Here is a 17,947-nt window from a genome sequence, read left to right as displayed (position 1 = left end):
TGTAGTCTGACCTACCTCTAACTGCCAGAAATGTACTGATATTCTTAATAATTGATAGGCTCAGAGCTTTGCATTCTTAATTAAAGAGCCATTCCGTGACTGTAGGCCTCTGCCCACAAGATACAGAGTCACATACTGCCCCCAGGATGCAGGCTGATGCTTTTATATTAACTGCAGATGTAACAACAGATTCTAGGTATTTCTCCAGTAACATATGGAGGCACTATGTCAGATAATTCTTGTTCATGTGAGTTGTGGAAGATCTCGCTTCCATTTACGCTCGGATGTTAAGGTAGTAGAATTTGTCACAGTCATAAAACATGCTTACAAGACAGGGTTGTGTGAATTGATAAATTTGATCTAGAATGTATTGGTCATCCATTTCAACGATTAACAGCACCTCCACTGAAAGATGTTAGTGTAAAATTAATTAAAACCAAGATTTGAAAATAATAATCTGATCACTCTAGACTGTTTTATTACAATCAAGTGTGATGTTCTCTGTTGACCTTTTTAGTTTTAATTGAGTGCTTCTGAATGATACAGATCATATGTTTCTTTGACGGCAGTTTCATGCCACAGAAGGTTCTCAGCTCCTTGTAGCTCATTGCCGTCACCACTCCAGGCTGTTGCTTGGGTGTCTGCTGCTGGTACCCTGGGATTACCAGGCACGGCTGCAGATGCCTCGAGCTGCTCCAGCCATGAGTATGGAAACCAACTCGCCGGTCAGGCTTCAACACAGAAATGACAGAGATCCCCTTTCAGTCACAAGAACCATAAGTCACCTAATGCGTATCCACGTGTTCTCAGCATAAAAATGTTGTGTCTCATTTGACTTACTTTCAGGGAAATTGCTCACACCCCAAATGGCCTATTACTGTTTTATTGGGGATGGAGAAGAGATCATTTTTATAATCTTTTGTGGTTTTTGCTATTTTTGATGTTTCCTAATTAAACTTGCACTTTTACCCCCAAATTTTGATTTTTTAAAAACTATTTTTTTCCTTTTATAAACAGGTTGAAAGGATTGTTGACAAAAGGAAAAATAAAAAAGGGAAGACAGAGTATTTGGTTCGGTGGAAAGGCTATGACAGCGAGGACGACACTTGGGAGCCGGAGCAGCACCTTGTGAACTGTGAAGAATACATCCACGACTTCAACAGACGCCACACGGAGAAGCAGAAGGAGAGCACATTGACCAGAACAAACAGGACCTCTCCCAACAATGCTAGGAAACAAATCTCCAGATCCACCAACAGCAACTTTTCTAAGACCTCTCCTAAGGCACTCGTGATTGGGAAAGACCACGAATCCAAAAACAGCCAGCTGTTTGCTGCCAGCCAGAAGTTCAGGAAGAACACAGCTCCGTCTCTGTCCAGCCGGAAGAACATGGACCTAGCGAAGTCAGGTATCAAGATCCTCGTGCCTAAGAGCCCCATTAAGAGCAGGACCGCAGTGGACGGCTTTCAGAGCGAGAGCCCCGAGAAACTGGACCCCATCGAGCAGGGTCAGGAGGACACAGTGGCGCCCGAAGTGGCAGCAGAAAAGCCTGTCGGAGCTTTATTGGGCCCCGGTGCCGAGAGGGCCAGGATGGGGAGCAGGCCCAGGATACATCCACTAGTGCCTCAGGTGCCCGGCCCTGTGACTGCAGCCATGGCCACAGGCTTAGCTGTTAACGGGAAAGGTGAGTGTCTAGGGAGCTGCCTCCGGCTCCGTGGTGATCCCAGAGGGCGTGGGTCCTTCTCTAGAGATCAGGCCTTGAGCTGTGGAGCGTCCGGGGAGTCTCACGGCACCTGCTGGAGCCTTGCGGAGATTTTGCCAGCTTCTCCCTTCTTCACTTGAAGCCTTTGGTATTTCTCTTAATTCGGCACTAGTTGTCTCTGTGTAATTCGCCATCCACAGACTGTGCTACCACACTGACTTGCTTTAAACAGTATCTCCCTCTAACTAGGTTATTCGGTGAGTAAGTTTTTACAGCAAGTTTCTGAAGCTGTATACCTTTCTTCACCTCTTAAGTGCTGAGTGTTGTCTCGTGTTAAGCGTTTTCTTCTAAGTTGGCCAGCATTGATACAGGAGTGCTGGTTCTTATTTTGCTCATCCGTTTGAATACCCAGGAATGCCTTTCAGTGGGGGCACTGCTATCCCATTAGGACCTTTGGGAGCCGGGCTCGTTTCTCTGTTGTGATCGGCAGTACAGGTGCCATTGCTCCCCCAGTCAGAGCCCAGTCTGCCTGGCACCGGTGCTGTCCTCTATTTTACTCTCACCCGCAGCCCTCCTCCTGAGTTCTGCGGCTGCCTTGGCTGTGCCATGACTTGTCCATCTCCCAGGACAGCACAACTGGGAGTTCACACAGATGGCTTACTTCTCCTCACTTGCCATGCTGTGCCGGCCACAGTTTTCTCTTACAAGTCCTCATGACTTCTCTCCTGCTGGAGCTTTCTAATAGGGCTTCCTGCTTCCTGCTTCCTCACAGCTCCCATCCCTTTTCAGTCATTCTTGGATGAGAGTGGTGTCCACTGGTACCTCCACCCCGTGACCTTCAGTAGCAGGTGTGCCCTCTGTGTCAGCGACCCGGCCCTCCCCTGCCCTCTGACTCCCTCTCTCTGTCAGCACCAGGGCTGCACGTTGTCCCCTCCTCTCCATCTGCTCAGGGGCCCCCCACCACCTGGCCCTCTCCTCTGTCTCCTTTCTGAGTTGTAGTCTTAAAATTGCCTCTTTAGCTGGGCGCATGGTGTCAACACTTTGGGAGGCCGAGGAGGGCAGATCGCTTGAGGTCAGGAGTTCGAGACCAGCCTGGCCAACATGGTGAAAACCCGTCTCTACTAAAAATACAAAAATTAGCCAGGTGTGGTGGCATGCACCTGTAATCCCAGCTACTCAGGAGGGTGAGGCACAAGAATTGCTTGAACCCAGAAAGCAGAGGTTGCAGTAAGCTGAGATGGTGCCATTGTACTCCAGCCAGGGTGACAGAGTGATTCTCCATCTCCCTCCCCCCCAGAAAAAGTTGTCCCTTTACCTGTGTGTGTCTCCTCCAGCCCACGCTCAGTAGAATAATAGCAAACCAAATACAGTGGTGTTGGTTTGTTTGGGGAGCTATTTTCCTCTAAAGAGACGTGTTCACTAAGACATTCTAGCCATTCTGCTGTGGTGCATTCAGCAGATTTTCTCCTTGGTCCAGGCCCTTGTGTAGCGAAGAAGTGGAATATGACCTGAAATCTGGGTTTCCCTTTGACAGGAAAGTGCCATCTTGCCAATATTTTTCAGATACACACTTGACCCAAATGGTGCCTTTGCGAGCTCCGTTGGATCTTGTGAACTTATTTGCAGGTTTGACTTCCTATGTTGCTGACCTCATGCGGACAGTGTTCTCTTACTTAGTTGTATGTGAGGGTTCAGCGAAGTTCAGAGGTAGAAGGGACTCACTTAATAGCACGCTCTATTTTGAAGTTAGGAAAGTCGAGTCCTGAGAGAAGGTGATGTTCATGGAGAGAACTGAAGCCAGAAGGGGAACCAGAGCGTGTGTCTTAGTGCCTCATTGGCATTCTTCCCAGCATTGCTTGTTGCCTCCTGGACAGATAAGCACCTCCGTCTTCATTGATAACTTGGGGGTCAGGCACGGTCCTGGACTGTAGTGCTGCCAAAAAGGACTGACGATCTATAGCCCGTGGGCTTGGCCCTGCCCGGCTCCTGGTTTTGTATGGCCTGCAGGCTCAGAATGGATTTTACATGTCGTAATGTTTGAAAAAAAAAAAAAAAAAAAAATCAAGAGGAATATTTACTAACGTGAAAATATAAGAAATTAAGATTTCTGTGTTCATAAAGTTTTATTGGAACACAGCTAACCATCCATTACTATGAATGAATGGAGCTATCCATTCATTTACTTCCACCACCAATCCTGGCTAATTTTTGTATTTTTAGTCGAGACGGGTTTCACCATGTTGGCCAGACTGGTCTCAAAGTCCTGGCCTCAAGTGATCCACCTGCCTCGGCCTCTCAAAATGCTGGATTACAGGCGTGAGCCACTGCATCTGACCTACTTGGCTATACCTGATCTCTGCTCTTAGGAAGCTGTAGATCTGTGGGCCACCTTTTTTGTCCACAAAAGTAGTGAGTGTGTGTGTGTATATATAGAGTGTGTGTGTGTGTGTGTGTGTGTGTGTGCATTTTTTGTTGTGGGAACCCTTGATTTTCAAAACTTTGCGCCAACAAGGTTAAGAGCCCTAGTCGTTAACCCGCACGTCCTGTTTTGGTTGGTCACCACCTCCAGTGCGGTCTTGCTGGTTCCCTCTCGTGTGTTATTTCTTTCCAAATGAACTGCAGCCCTCGCCAGATCCACATTCCGCTTTCACCACATGTGAAACAATTTGCAGCAAAGCCTTCATTCCTTTATATTTCTTATATAAGAAAGGTAATAGCTTCCATTTAAATGAGGATTTAGTGACTTCCTTTCTAAAAAGCATCCACACGTGTGGCATTGGTTAAACCAAAAGGGACGTGTAAGCATAGAATCTTAAATTATTTTAGCTTGTTCTGTGGAGTTGGGAGGTTGGAGTGGGAATGAGAGTATTTTTCCGAGGCCCTCACCATCATTTTTCTCCAAGGCTGTGATCTCTGCCCCCCTCTCACTTCTGCCTGGGCGCTGGTCAGATCAGCCCTGAGCCCTGTATACTGCTGAGAATATAATCTCTAGTTAGAGGAAAACAGAAGCTGTTAGGGAACATTTTTAGGACAGTGGTGAATGACATCCCCTGTGGCCTTGATCTAAATCAGGCTTGCAGATTAACGAGGAGGAAGTCTTTCTGGAAGAAAAGCAACTGCAAAGCTGGTGGAACCCCTGACAGCCGGCCTCCTGCGGATTCGGGAGGGTCAGTGCTGTCGCTGCCCTGGTCCCTGTGCAGGGAGGAGCTTTGTTATACTCTCTGCTAGAACGTAAGCTCCAAGAAAGCGTTTTGTTTTTCCAGACTAAATTGAACTGTGCCCAGAATGGCGCCTGCCGTGTAGTCGGTGCTCTGCAAGTACTTGTGGATGGAATGATTCCAGTAGAATGGGTGCACATGGAAGACAAGGGTTGTAAGGAGTCATTTGTGGCCTGGATCTCTGGCTCAGAGAGGAGGGAAGGAGAGCAGGAGGGGAGAAATTCCAGAAAGCCCCTCTTCGCCCTCCGGCACATCCTTCCTGAATGAGAAGCCACGCTGAAGCTCTGTTAGGCTGTTGGTCCACACTCAGACACTTTTTAAGCAGTTGTTTGCTTTGACTTTCCAGATTAATTTTAGAGCTACGCGAGGAAACGGATTTGTTTTTCTAAAACTAATTGAAGTAGATACTGGTGGAGTCATTGGGAACGAACCATCCCCTATGCAAAACACTGATCGTGTGTACTGAAAGGGTGTTTTTGCCACCAAAAACCACAGATACTTGAATATTTGTGAACCCAAAGAAGGAATGTTTCTGGTGTATTTTCACACACACTCACTCACTTTTATAGAATAACCATATATGTGTTTGCTTTTTAATTATCTTAAGTATGACACAAAGGTTTAAATGATGAATGTATTATTTCACTCAGAAATGTGAGAAATTCTAAAATTTAGGTGATACAGCTTGCTGTCCTCTTTCTCTTTATCCATGTTAATGGTGATTTCTTGCTCCTTTAATTCCCTAATGAATTAATCCTACAAAAGAAGTAATTGCTTTTAAAAACTGGATTATCATGACTTTGCTCTTTCATGAATTCAAACATATAATTCATCATCCTTCCATAAGTATGAAATTTCAGAAAATGCTAGTAGCAAACTTAAATAGGTGTAAACCTTATCAGTGTTGTGACATAGGGCTGGCTTTTGGACTTCGTGTGGAAGCCAACAGACCTAGTAGGAAAATGACTGAGGAAATATTAATACCTTAGCACACGTTGCATTTCACGAACATTTCAACCAAAGGAAACTCCTAAGAGAAAGTGTTCAGGAAAACCTGGCTGCTTCTGAGGAGCTGGAGTGTGATTTCCTCTCAGTAAGAATGTGAATAGATGATCCGTCTCCCTTTCCTCTGTGATTATCAGGGAAGTATAAGAGGCACAGCTGCCCTCTAGAAAGAGACCCCAGGGCTTTCTAGGGCCTTTTATGATTTAGTCTTAGAAATTAGAACCTAACCCCAGGGAAGGTTAAGAAATCAGGAGACCGGGCCAGGTGTGGTGGATCACACCTGTAATCCCAGCACTTTGGGACGCTAAAGCTGGAGGATAGCTTGAAGCAAGGAGTTCGAGACCAACCTGGGCAACATAGTAAGATCCCATCTTTATAAAAATAAAAAATATTTTCCTAGGTTTTAAAAATGTGTTTAAAAAAATAAAAATTATCCAGGCATTGTGACTACATGCTGCCTGTAGTCCCAGCTACTTAAGAGGCCGAGGTGGGAGGATTGCTTGAGCCCAGTAACTCAAGGCTCCAGTGAGCTATGGTTGCACCACTGCACTCCAGCCTGTTCCACAGAGCAAGACCCTGTTTCAAAAAAAAACAAAAAACAAAAAGGCAGCAGACCAGCGCTCAGAGGTGGCAGCTATTCCCTGGAGCCACAGCAGAAAACCTCCACTTGAAAAGAGAAGACATTTGAAGTCAAGTTACAGCAAATGAGAAGTGTGTTTGAGGGGTTGGTCAAGAAAGATTTCAGTTTGAAACCCCACAGATGATTGACATGTCCTAGGTAGTGGGTCCATGCTAGAGGCTTCCCCGTGTGTTATCTTGCTTATTCTTTTCAAGAGTAAACCCACTTACGCAGGGAAAGGGTCTTGAGCTACAAATCAAACGGGAGAGGAGTAGTCCTTTGAGACAAGCAGATGCACTGCCTCCCTCCTCTCTGAGCATTTAATAGGCATCCTCAGGCAGAACGATGTGATGCCCAGCAGCAGGCGGGTTCCTCAGTTCCTCAGAGCGAGCACAGTGGTCCTCAAACCTGCGTGTGCTTAAGAATTCTAGTGCAGGGTTTCAGGCGCAGAGCCCCTAGAGAAGATGCTCTTGTCCAGCTGGAGCCAGTCTGCTTACTCCCAGGAATCTTTAAAAACATGCACACCATAATGATTTTATTTTACAACTTTATAAATGTGCATTATTTTCCAATCATTGATGTTGAACCAAGGCCCTTTCCAAGTGAGTACTTGCATTTGCCACTTGTTGGAAGAGCCAAGGCCTTTTGAGTTACGGATTCATTGCTTGGAGTCCTCTCTTGTGACAAGCATGCTCATAATGTATCACTTACTGTTACCAGTTTGGATTTCTTCAAAGCAGAGCAAAACGCAGGTGTACTTATAAATCTGAGTACAGTCCTAGCCTTTTTGATTTTTCTCATTTTCTCACACCTAGTTTTGACAGTAGTTTTTAGTCTAGAGCCTTTCCAAATCATTCAGTTTAGTTTTTCTTGAAGCATCAGCTCCCCTTTTGTAATCATCTCCTGTTTTATGTAAAATATGAATTAAATATAACAAGTTCAACTAGCCAAAAAAGTGTAGGAGGAAGGAGAGTGTTCTCTCTATCCTCTTAGGTTTGTGGCTGGAGACTGTGAATTATAGTGGCAAAAGACATACTAACAGGAGAAAAGGGCATATACATTTAATTGGTGTTTTAAATTTTCTGTGCCCAAGGGGTCTCCACACAAAAGAGGAAACCCCAAAGAAGTGGTTAGGCTTGAGAGCTTTTATACTATTTTAACAAAGGATGATAAATTGCAGAGAAGTTCCTAGACAAAAGGAAGTGGGGTTTCTAGGCTTCTTGCGGGTGGTAAAATGTGGGGAGGTAGATATACAGGGAAACTAATGGAAGACAAAGGCTGTTTTAGTAAGGTCTACTGATGCAGTCTTGGCCCAGTTTCCTCTCTATGGTAATGAGTTGTTTTCCTTTTCCTGGTGCAGGAAAGTGGGAATACCTTTACAGATAGGAATTTAAGCCCTTTAGGCAGAAATGGAGAGGGCAGAGAGTTCGTTCTGCATCTGTTGCTTCTTGGTTGCCTTTAGCTCAGAATAATCCTATTCAAAAGTAGCATATTTTGGAATCGCATGTTCTGATTCCCATCAGAAATTCAGGGAATGAACCCTGCCAGCTCTTTAACAGTCGTGTCCTGAGGGGAAAAGTCAAGTGTGAGCTGTGTGGAGTCCAGTGACCCCTCACTCTGGATAGGGAACCCCGGTTTCTCAAGGAGTGTTTCCCTTCTCACTCAGAGAATCCCTGCTGCAGACTTCGAGAGTTTTTTTCCTGCACATGAAGTTTATTGATGTCACAGCTCCAGAAATGTTCACACACATCCTGTTCTAAAAAGAATATTTAAATGTCATACATTTTTGCACAAGTAGTTTAGTAGTACTTTGAGCAAAATAGAAGAGTTCACTGTTACCTGCCCCCTCTGAGTACCAGATTCCCCACAGAACATCAGTAGTTTGATGTGTGTCATTTCTATCTTGTTCTGTGAATTTATACTCTTTTCTATGAGATCATACTAATTTGTTCTTAGCATTTGCTCTTTTTATTTAACATCATGTCTTGGAGAACTTTCTATTTTAAGACTCAAATTCTTTCTTTTTATGTTTTAACTTTATATAAACAGGATTTCAAACTTAGAAGTTGCAAGACCAGTACAAGAAATACCCATATAGTATCCCTTACCTGGATTCACCAGTTGTTTACATTTTGCCTCATTTACTTTCCCCCTCCTCTTTCTCCCCCATATAAGTATATATTTATACAGGCATACACATATGCATATACATTTTTTTCCTATTTGAGGGTACATTTTATACTGTTTGAGTTAGTTGGCAATTTGCTGTTGTAAATGATAAAACACAAGGGCTGTAATTGATTTAAGATTTTAATAAATGTTGCCAAATTGCTCTCTAAAAAAGCCGAAAAGATTGTGAGTACGTATTTGCCTATTCTTAACCAACATTTTAATCTCCTTTTCAGCGTCTGGCAGATGAGAAAATGCTATCACATTGTTTTAATTTTAAAAAAGGAAAACTGTTTTTGCAGGTTAATTGTTTGCATTCATTCTTCTGTTAATTCCATATACATACATATATATATGTATATATCTTGCCTGTTTTCCTTTTGGGTGGTTTAACTTCCAAAATGTGAACATTTCATGACTGTACCTGTCCTTGCCCAGGTACTACACTGGTCTCCTCTGCATGTTTGAGCTGTGGTGTTCATGCTTCTAAAGGGAGTGCCTAAAAAGAGGTCCGTGATTCACAGTCCTCCCTACCCCACTCATGGGGTGAGAGAGGACCATCTAGATCCTGCCTTAAGGGAATAGAAAACCTCTAAATAATTTGCATTAATTTTATGATTCCTGTTCAGTTTGAATATATCTAAGTGTATTTGATTACTTTGGACTTATATGAAGTACAATTTAAAAGAAGTTTAGATTTCTTAGGTCAGATGACGTAAAAGGAATATTTCTAACTATAGTTCTTGCTCCTTTTGAACTTTGATACAAGGACAAAGGGGGGAAAATCGCATTTTCAGATTAAATTTGCTCTTGTTGCTGCATGTGCTACTAGGAATTGAGCCCTGTTACAAATCCCCCTTGTCTCCTGTATTCCCGTTAGCATTGTTTTTGCTGCAGCCAGGTACTGGCCTTCTGGAATATTCCTCCAATGGCATGCTGTACCTTACGGTTGAGAGCAGTTATATATACACAGGGTACAGGCCTTCTGGCCTCTTCCGGGCCTGCTACTCTGGTGCCTTTGTTCTGTCTTAAGTTCCTCCAACATTCATCTTCCTCTTTCAGAGAATCCTTGTTTTACAGAAGAGGCCGCTTGGGAAAGAGTGATTTGATCAAAGTCACTAGCAGAATTGGCGGGAAAGTAGACTCCACGTTAGAACCTACTCCTGACTTCCATTTAGTTCTTTGTACTGTGTCACACTGATGACAAGTGAGTTTTTTATAAGCGTAATTGATTTTATTAAGTACACAATATTACTCAAGATTTTGGCTTCTGTCTCAAGTGAGTGAAACTGAACCACAGTGGCTTAAACATACAGCAAATGAAATGCCATCTGTTGGCTCGTGGAACCGAAATCCAGGCACAGCTGGATCTGTGGCCTGAAGTTACCATCATTCTCATACCCCGCACTCCACCCCCAGCCTTCACTTGCTTCAGTCAGGCCAGTCCTTCCCGCATGGAAGCAAGGTGCCCCCGCAGCTCTGGGTTGCCACCCCAACCTCTCAGCTGACCAGACAGAAAAGGGGCTTCTCTTCCTCCTAAGTTTCAAGGGGTGAGGTCAACTTCGTCTAAACTCTGTAACCTAGAAGGAAGGCAATGAGAGGATACCCCAAGGGAAAGCCAGGGCTAATAACAATAGAAATGGCATTAGGGGCCGGGCACAGTGGCTCACACCTGTAATCCCAGCACTTTGGGAGCCCAAGGTGAAGAGATCATCTGAAGTTGGGAGTTCGAGACCAACCTAACCAACATGGAAAAACCCTGTCTCTACTGAAAAAAAAAAAAAAAAATACACAATTAGCCAGGTGTGGTGGCGCATGCCTATAAACCCAGCTACTCGGGAGGCTGAGGCAGGAGAATCGCTTGAACCTGAGAGGCAGAGGTTGCGGTGAGCCAAGATCGTGCCATTGCACTCCAGTCTAGGCAAAAAGAGTGAAACTCCGTCTCAAAAAAAATAAAGACGGTATGTACTGAGCAGGCCTGGGCCATCATACTTGGAATTAATGTCCTGTTGCAGCGTTTGGGTGGTCCTCTGAAACAATACACAGTCATCCTCCAAATACAGCTGTGCCCAAGATGCTGCTCGCCAGGAGACTGAGCTGTGCCCAGTTCTGCACTTTGTCTTTTTGAATAGGTGTTCTTCCTCCTTTTCTAGTCCTGTTTTTGGGGGGCTAGGCACTGCATTTGTCTCCTTTCTAATTTGATATCTCACCTTTTCATGTCAGTCACATTAATCACACAGACGGACTATTTATGAGGATCCCCTTGAAGGAGGGTGCCAGGGAGTCCAGTTCTCAGAGGCTGTTTGCCTTGGGTGGAGAAGGCTTAACTAAAGTGGCTTGTGTACTTAGATTGGATGGATGGGAACCAATTCCCTAGAAGAGTCTGAAAAAATAAAATTGGATTTTTAAAAATATCCAGGGCAAGATCCAGAGTAGATGGACAAATTCACTTAAACTTTAAACGGCAACATGGAAAAGTGTTGGCGCAGGTATTTTAATGGCGTTAAGAATCTCCTACATTGCCTAGTCCAGTTGTTTACACACATTAGGGGCTTAATTAACATTTGCATGTGCATGAGTGAGTTGTTGGAGGAATTTTTATCACTTCTGCTTCCATTATCAGTGTTTGTCTTTTAAAAAGAAGAGTAAAAAGAAATGGTTTGTCAGGGTAGTGGGGACAAATGACCAAGGCACCAAGAGGCATCCCTACACTCCTGCTGCCCTAAGCACTTACGGGACCTCCTCCAAATCGGAAGAGTCAGCAGACCTGTGCTCTGCGCCGTGTCCCTGCTGTACGTGCACGTGTCCTTTTAAGTGAAGTGAATATATTCCTCTTCACAGCTGCATCCCAGTGCTCAAGGGAACTTCTTGAGATTGAGAACCAAGACATGGCGTCCTAGTTTTTCTACTACCTGCCACATGGTAGGCGGCCACTAAACTGTGGAGTGGATGAAAGCATTTTCTTCTTTGATGGTTCATCTTAAATGTCTTTGGATAATTAGCATTTTATTGAAAATTATATTGCTTTATCTGAGCAAAATCTACTTAAAAGATTCATTCAACTTCAACAACAAGTGAAATGATAAAAGAACCCACCATCTAACCACACGATGCACACCTCGCCTCTCCCACTTTGGGTGCTTGGCCCTGCAGCTGGAGTCTGCCGTACTTGATTCATATTGCTTGGTGTCCACACAGTTGCTGGCTCCTAAGTGTCTTCCATGGCTTCTGAGTTCCTGAAACAGATTTTCCTCAGGTTTTCAGGTCTCTTTTTAAAGCTTGCTTTTAGTTTCAGATTCACTCTATGTCCCATGCCGTACACCCATCAGCCCTCTGCCTGGGAGAGTTTCTGGAAGCTCCGTGCCTCTTCGTGTGTGTTAAACATGTACCACATGGCAGGCAGGTGGCACTGGAGCTCGACAGCGTAGAGCCCCTGACTTCCAGGAGCTCAGAGCCTGACAGAATGAATGTTCAAGAAAGAGCCCTCGTTTCTGATGATAGGGTCCGTTTGAAAAGCATTGTCGTTGACAGAACCATGCCACGCTGTCTGCAGACCAGAGGCCAGGCCCCTCGCAGTGTTGCAAGTTCAACCCTGCGGTTGTGGGCAGCGTTCCTTAAGGCAAGAGCAGATGCCAGATGATTGTTAAGGAGATTGTAATAAACGGATCCTTGTACAGCCCTGCTTCTCGTGGCGTGATGACCCCGAATGGGATAAACTGTCTCTATTTAAAAAGTAATTACCCCGATAGAGTGAATACCCATCTCCTCCAGTGATACGGACCTGATGTCATTGGCTCTCAGTCTGGGATCATAAGTGGCATCTGCCAAGGCATTCTTAATAGGAAATATTAAGAAAACATTTGAAATCTTACCTCCAAAGTATTTGTTACTCCAGGTTATTTTCTGGACGATGTATTTGCTCTTTGAAGCAAGTGGATTTGATGCTCAATTCTTCCATTCACCGCGCCCCTCCCTGCCCTGCTTTTGGGAAGGTGACATTTTACAATCAGGTTTATTTATGGTAACATCTGGTCTGCCTTCCCTACTTTATTATTTAAGACTTGCTTTTGCTTAAAAAGAACTTTTTTAATGGGAACATACTAGGTTCTCAAATATACTTTCAGCCCAGTTACCTCAGTCATAGTCATCTCTAATTTCTGTCTGCAGTTTCAGTTCTTATTTATGTCTGTACAGCGAGGAGAAGAAGTGTGTTTCCAAGAGAAAAGCTGGAAATGGCTTTGGGCCTCATCGTACAGCTACAGGTTGTACTTAGGACGCACGTTAGCAACTTAAGACGACAGCTGTGCACTGTGTCCCCTCATCCCCACCCCAACTTCAGCTGAGAAATAGTTGTCACAGAGTCCATGCCCTAAAATGGAGACGTTTAATCACTAGCAGACCTCCGTGGTGCCTGTGTGATCGGCCGTCTCTGTGTGAGCTGCTGATCTCAGAGGCAGCATTAGGAAGGTGACCACTGCCCCAGACACCCCAGTGCTCTACCCCCAGTGTGATCTGAACTACTGAAGTCAGAGAAGTCCACGTTGAATAAACAAAGCCAGCCCATTAGTAGCGTGGCTGTCACAGTGACCGTGTGTCCGTCTTACTGAACCTGGGTTTACATGACTAGGATGCTGACTCAAGTGAGTTTGCGCATGGCTGGCTGTTCTCTTCAACCCTCTCCAGACTGAATAGGAATGTAAAACCCGCTCAGGAATTCTCGTTGGTCTAAAGGACTGTGTTCATTCATCTTTGACACTCTGTCAACCAACTTACTGGAGTTGACCCAAGCCTGCAGACATGATGTGCCTGTGGGTGCCTGCCTCTTCTCCCACGAGACAGACCTGAACGGTCTCCTTAGCTGCTCAGCTGATTGTGAGAAATGTATTCTGTGACAAAGGCAGGCCACATTTCAGCGCCTTTTCTGATGTGGCATGCTTAATTCCACAGGTGCAGTGAGGGAATATTTAGAAGCAGTCAGTGGGAGGGGATGGACTGCTGAGTTTGAAGTAATGAAAGGGGAAGTCAGTCATAAAATTCATGTTTGAGAATTACGCCAGTGAAGCCACTGACTTGGCCTGGGTCAGAGCCGACGGGCCACGTTTGGTGGCTAGGAGCCACTCGCCCACAGCACTGGTTTTCTGCGTGCCGCACACCTCTTGTGTCAAGTCTTTGCCTCAATTTTCATAGGACCTCTTCTTTTTCATTGTTTTAGTTGTATTTGTTTCCCCTTTTTATTTTACTTATTTATTTTTATTTTTAAATTTTTTTTTTTTGAGACAAAGTCTTGCTTTGTCGCCCAGGCTGGAGTGCAGTGGTACAATCTCGGCTCACTGCAAGCTCTGGTTCCCAGGTTCACACCATTCTCCTTCCTCAGCCTCCCGAGTAGCTGGGAATACAGGCGCCTGCCACCACGCCCAGCTAATGTTTTGTATTTTTTAGTAGAGACGGGGTTTCACCACGTTAGCCAGGATGATCTCGTTCTCCTGACCTTGTGATCCGCCCGCCTCGGCCTCCCAAAGTGCTGGGATTACAGGTGTGAGCCACCGCGCCAGGCCTTCCCCTTTATTATATTTATTATTTTTTATTTGTATACGTGTATGGGGTACAAGTGCACGTTTGTAACATGCATAGATTGCATAGGGATCAAGTCAGGACTTTTAGGGGATCCCTCACCCACAGAAACATACATTTCAACAATTGAGTGATTTTGTATCATAGACCTCTCTAGGTCAACAATAATTGTTATGGGAATTGTTTCTACAGTGATTTAAGCCTTGGAAGAAGTAACTTCCTCCTAGTAAAATTGTAAAATAAAATGGTAAGCGACGTGGTCTCTAAGGAGTGTCTACAGCTTTAATTACTACGTTGGTAATGGTGAGAGGGTTGTACATTTTATCTGGTAAGAGAAACTCTGCCTCTCCCATGGTCGGGTGATAATGACTTTTATTGAATGGAAAACGGGACGGAGATTATTTTTCATCTTGCTAATGTAGTTTTAAATTACATTTTCCATGTTCACATTGTAATTGTAGCATTTTCCTGCATGACACTTTCAGCGAAGTTTGGTAGCTGTTTGGTGAAGTAACGTCAGAATTTTGTAGGAATCCATGAAAGCATAACGTGAGCATTATCAACTAGGTGAGTGCAGAAGATCATGCTGTTTAATTGCTGAATTGCCAGCTTCTGAGCATTCTCTGTGAATGCGGCTGCCTCTTTGTGTCTGCCTCATGACAGCACAAGTGTGAAGGCCACAGGAGAAAAAGAAGAGGACCACACAGCCCAGACCGGCCTTGGAAGGCATGACATTGCATACAGAGTGTATTGGTTGCTTCTGATTTCTGTGATTTGAACCACTCTTTTATTATGGACTTCAAAGGGAAAGTGAGCATAAGTTTAACTTCTGTGCTTTGGTTTTTCAGATAAACCTTATCTGATGGGACAAAAGTTCTAAAACTGTGGCAGCTATCAAAATTGTCACAGCTTTATAACAACAAACCAAGAGGAAGAGTGGTGTAAAAATAGTCCAAGTCTGAGTTTTGGTTTGGTTTAGTTTTATTTGGGGAGAAGGAGGTTGCCTTACTAAAATGTCTACTTGCGAAGTCTTCCACATGCCATTTTTTTCTGTTAATATGTTCTCAATAAGTGGCTAAACTAATTAATGGTGTTATATTAATCACTGTTTACAGAAATTCGCCATTTAGGAATGTATGTTGTGCAGTCTAATCTGTGCATTTCCCAGTTTTCACAAGGGATTTTTCTCATATGCATGTAATAAGCAGTTCCACACTGGGTTTTCTTGATTATATAGTCTGTGTAATGCTGTGACAGCCTGGGGTGGCACTTCACCGCAGTCTTCAGAGTTGCACGTTACTGTTTAACATTAGAAACTGCTGCTACTGCAAGCTCAAGTGAGTCGGGTGCACCCCAAGAGCTGGATCACTGTAGGGCCAGTGGGTTACCAGGTTGTCCTCCTACAGAAAGGGGAGATGGGGGGAAAACAGACCACACCGCTGCAGTTCTGGCCTGCATTTCCATGATTTATGGAAGGATAGGAAGAAAAGCTGACTGTCAAGAGTTTTGCTCTAGTAGTTGTTTTGTGGGTTTTTGGTTTGTTTTTTTTTTTTTTCTTTTTTTCTGAGACAGGGTCTGGCTCCATCTCGCCCAGGCTGGAGTGCAGTGGCTGGTGCCATCTCGGCTCACTGCAGGTTCCCCCTCCCAGGCTCAGGTGAGCCACCTCAGCTTTCCAAGTAGCCAGGACTGCAGGCCTGCATCACCACGCCCCACTAATTTTTGTACTTTTTTGTAGAGATGGGGTTTCGCCATCTCTACAAAAGATGAGGTTTTGCCCAGGCTGGTCTTAAACTCCTGAGCTCAAGTAATCTTTCAGCATCAGCCTCCCAAAGTGCCTGTAATAGGCGTGAGCCACCATGTCCAGCTTCTAAAACAATTTTTAAGTAGTGTTAGATGCTCAAAACTGATCGCAAAACTGGATTTTAAAATTACTTGATAGTTTTTGTAGCCGTATTTACAAAACTTGACACATTGTGGCTTTTAGGTTTCTGTTATGGTGAGGTCAGCTTCCTGTCTCGGATTCTGAGTAGCTTTTGCCCTCATCTAGAACATGATGTGTTCAGTTAGATGCTCTCCCTTGATCCTTTGCTCTTCAGCATGTCCTAAACGTCTCTGTTAGAGGGAACCATTAGTTCCACAGTTTGGCCCCCCTTGAGCTCCGTGTTCTCTACCACCCCACTTGCTGCCTCTAAGGAAGGAGGCACATAAAAGCCCCTCCTTGCTGTCAGGGGGCGCATGGGCTCTCGTTTCTCAATGTACTTAGTGTGGAGCCCTGAAATGCCAAACACATGGCAAATTCTAGCATCCTAGTTAGAGGAACACTGCACTACAAGTTCTTGTTTCTCAGCCCTCGCTGCTTTGTGAGTACCCAGGCGTTCCCTTGCAGAGATGGGCATGGTCCCCCATTGATTGTCCTGGGAGCCATTCAGAACCATAGCAATGGGTGATCCTTGGCAGCACCTGGTTAACCTCATGGGAAAGGGTCTGGGACTGGGCAGGCCATCCAGGCCTTGTAGATGATTAGAGGGTGCGAGCACAGGATTTAGGCATTGGTGTTTCATAGATGGATCGGTGGTGTGACCTTGGACCCTAGCTTGAGAAAGACTGATCTGGACTGAAGCTGGATGTTTGTTTTAGAAATTTGCTTAAGGAAGTATCTGATTTCACTGTAGTTTGCTTAGCCTTTGGCTTTGCAGATTAAGCTAGCTACTTAGTGAAAATACCTCCTCAGAACCACCCCGACCCCGCGCCCCGAGGCAGCGTATATCCTTGGCTCTCCAAGCTTCCAGGGTCTGTTTTTTAAAGCCTAAATGCTTCTACTTTTAAATGCTACTTACGAAATCATGCCTGACCTCTAGGCTTACGTGTCTCCCCATTTTCTCCCCTCCATCCTGTAGAAATGGAACTTTAAATTCTGATCCAGGACAACCAGTAGCCCACAGGCAGTCCTTTGACATCCTGACCCGCTATGCATCCTCCGCCCTGCAGCTACTTACATCCACAGGTGGAAATGCTGTGCCCCTTAATCACTATCGTGCTTACTAACTGGAGGTCACCTCCCCTGCCCGTGGTCACATTCTGCCTGTCTCTTGAGGCTCCATTCTTGGCTGTGTTCTGCTTACCTGGTTAAGCCACAAAAGGTTCTATGCTTAGACTATAGATGGGATTTGAAAGTTTCCATGCTCATGTGCACAAGTGTACAAAGTATGCGTGAGCAAGTGGTCACAGTCATAGACACACCGTGCCTTGAGGGGCCCTAGGTCATAAGATGGTGTTCTCTGTATTTCACCTGACACCTTTGATTTTGTTGCTCTTTGAGAATGAGAGCAGTCTTTTAAAGGAACTCACCCAGAAAGAAAGGAGAAGCAAGTATATTGGGGAGATGTCATGACTAAGCCCTGTATTAAACTTATTGTAAACACTAGGGTAATTACTGACGCACTTCGTGTGAGAAATTAGGGAGGGGCTGCTGTGTCCAGGCTGTCCGGTGTCAGTCAGTACTACCTCCAGCTGCCCGGTGTCAGTCAGTACTACCTCCAGCTGCCCAGTGTCAGGAAGTACTACCTCCAGCTGCCCGGTGTCAGTCAGTACTACCTCCAGCTGTCCGGTGTCAGTCAGTACTACCTCCAGCCGCCCGGTGTCACTAAGTACTACCTCCAGCCG

At 44.9% G+C, this 17,947-nt stretch overlaps 1 protein-coding gene across 1 annotated transcript in view; it reads left to right on the top strand.

Moving 5' to 3' along the window:
- Positions 1 to 1,023: 1,023 nt before the first annotated feature.
- Positions 1,024 to 17,947, top strand: part of CDYL (chromodomain Y like) — a 62,840-nt gene continuing 45,916 nt past the window's right edge. Inside the window, exon 1 of the mRNA XM_026456827.2 lies at positions 1,024 to 1,684. Within this exon, the coding sequence (XP_026312612.1) occupies positions 1,390 to 1,684 (295 nt within the window). The 5' untranslated portion in view covers positions 1,024 to 1,389. The remainder of the gene's footprint in view (positions 1,685 to 17,947) is intronic.

This window comes from Piliocolobus tephrosceles, chromosome 5 (assembly GCF_002776525.5).
Source record: "Piliocolobus tephrosceles isolate RC106 chromosome 5, ASM277652v3, whole genome shotgun sequence".
Lineage (NCBI taxonomy): Eukaryota > Metazoa > Chordata > Mammalia > Primates > Cercopithecidae > Piliocolobus > Piliocolobus tephrosceles.
This window is presented reverse-complemented; position numbering and strand designations above follow the sequence as displayed.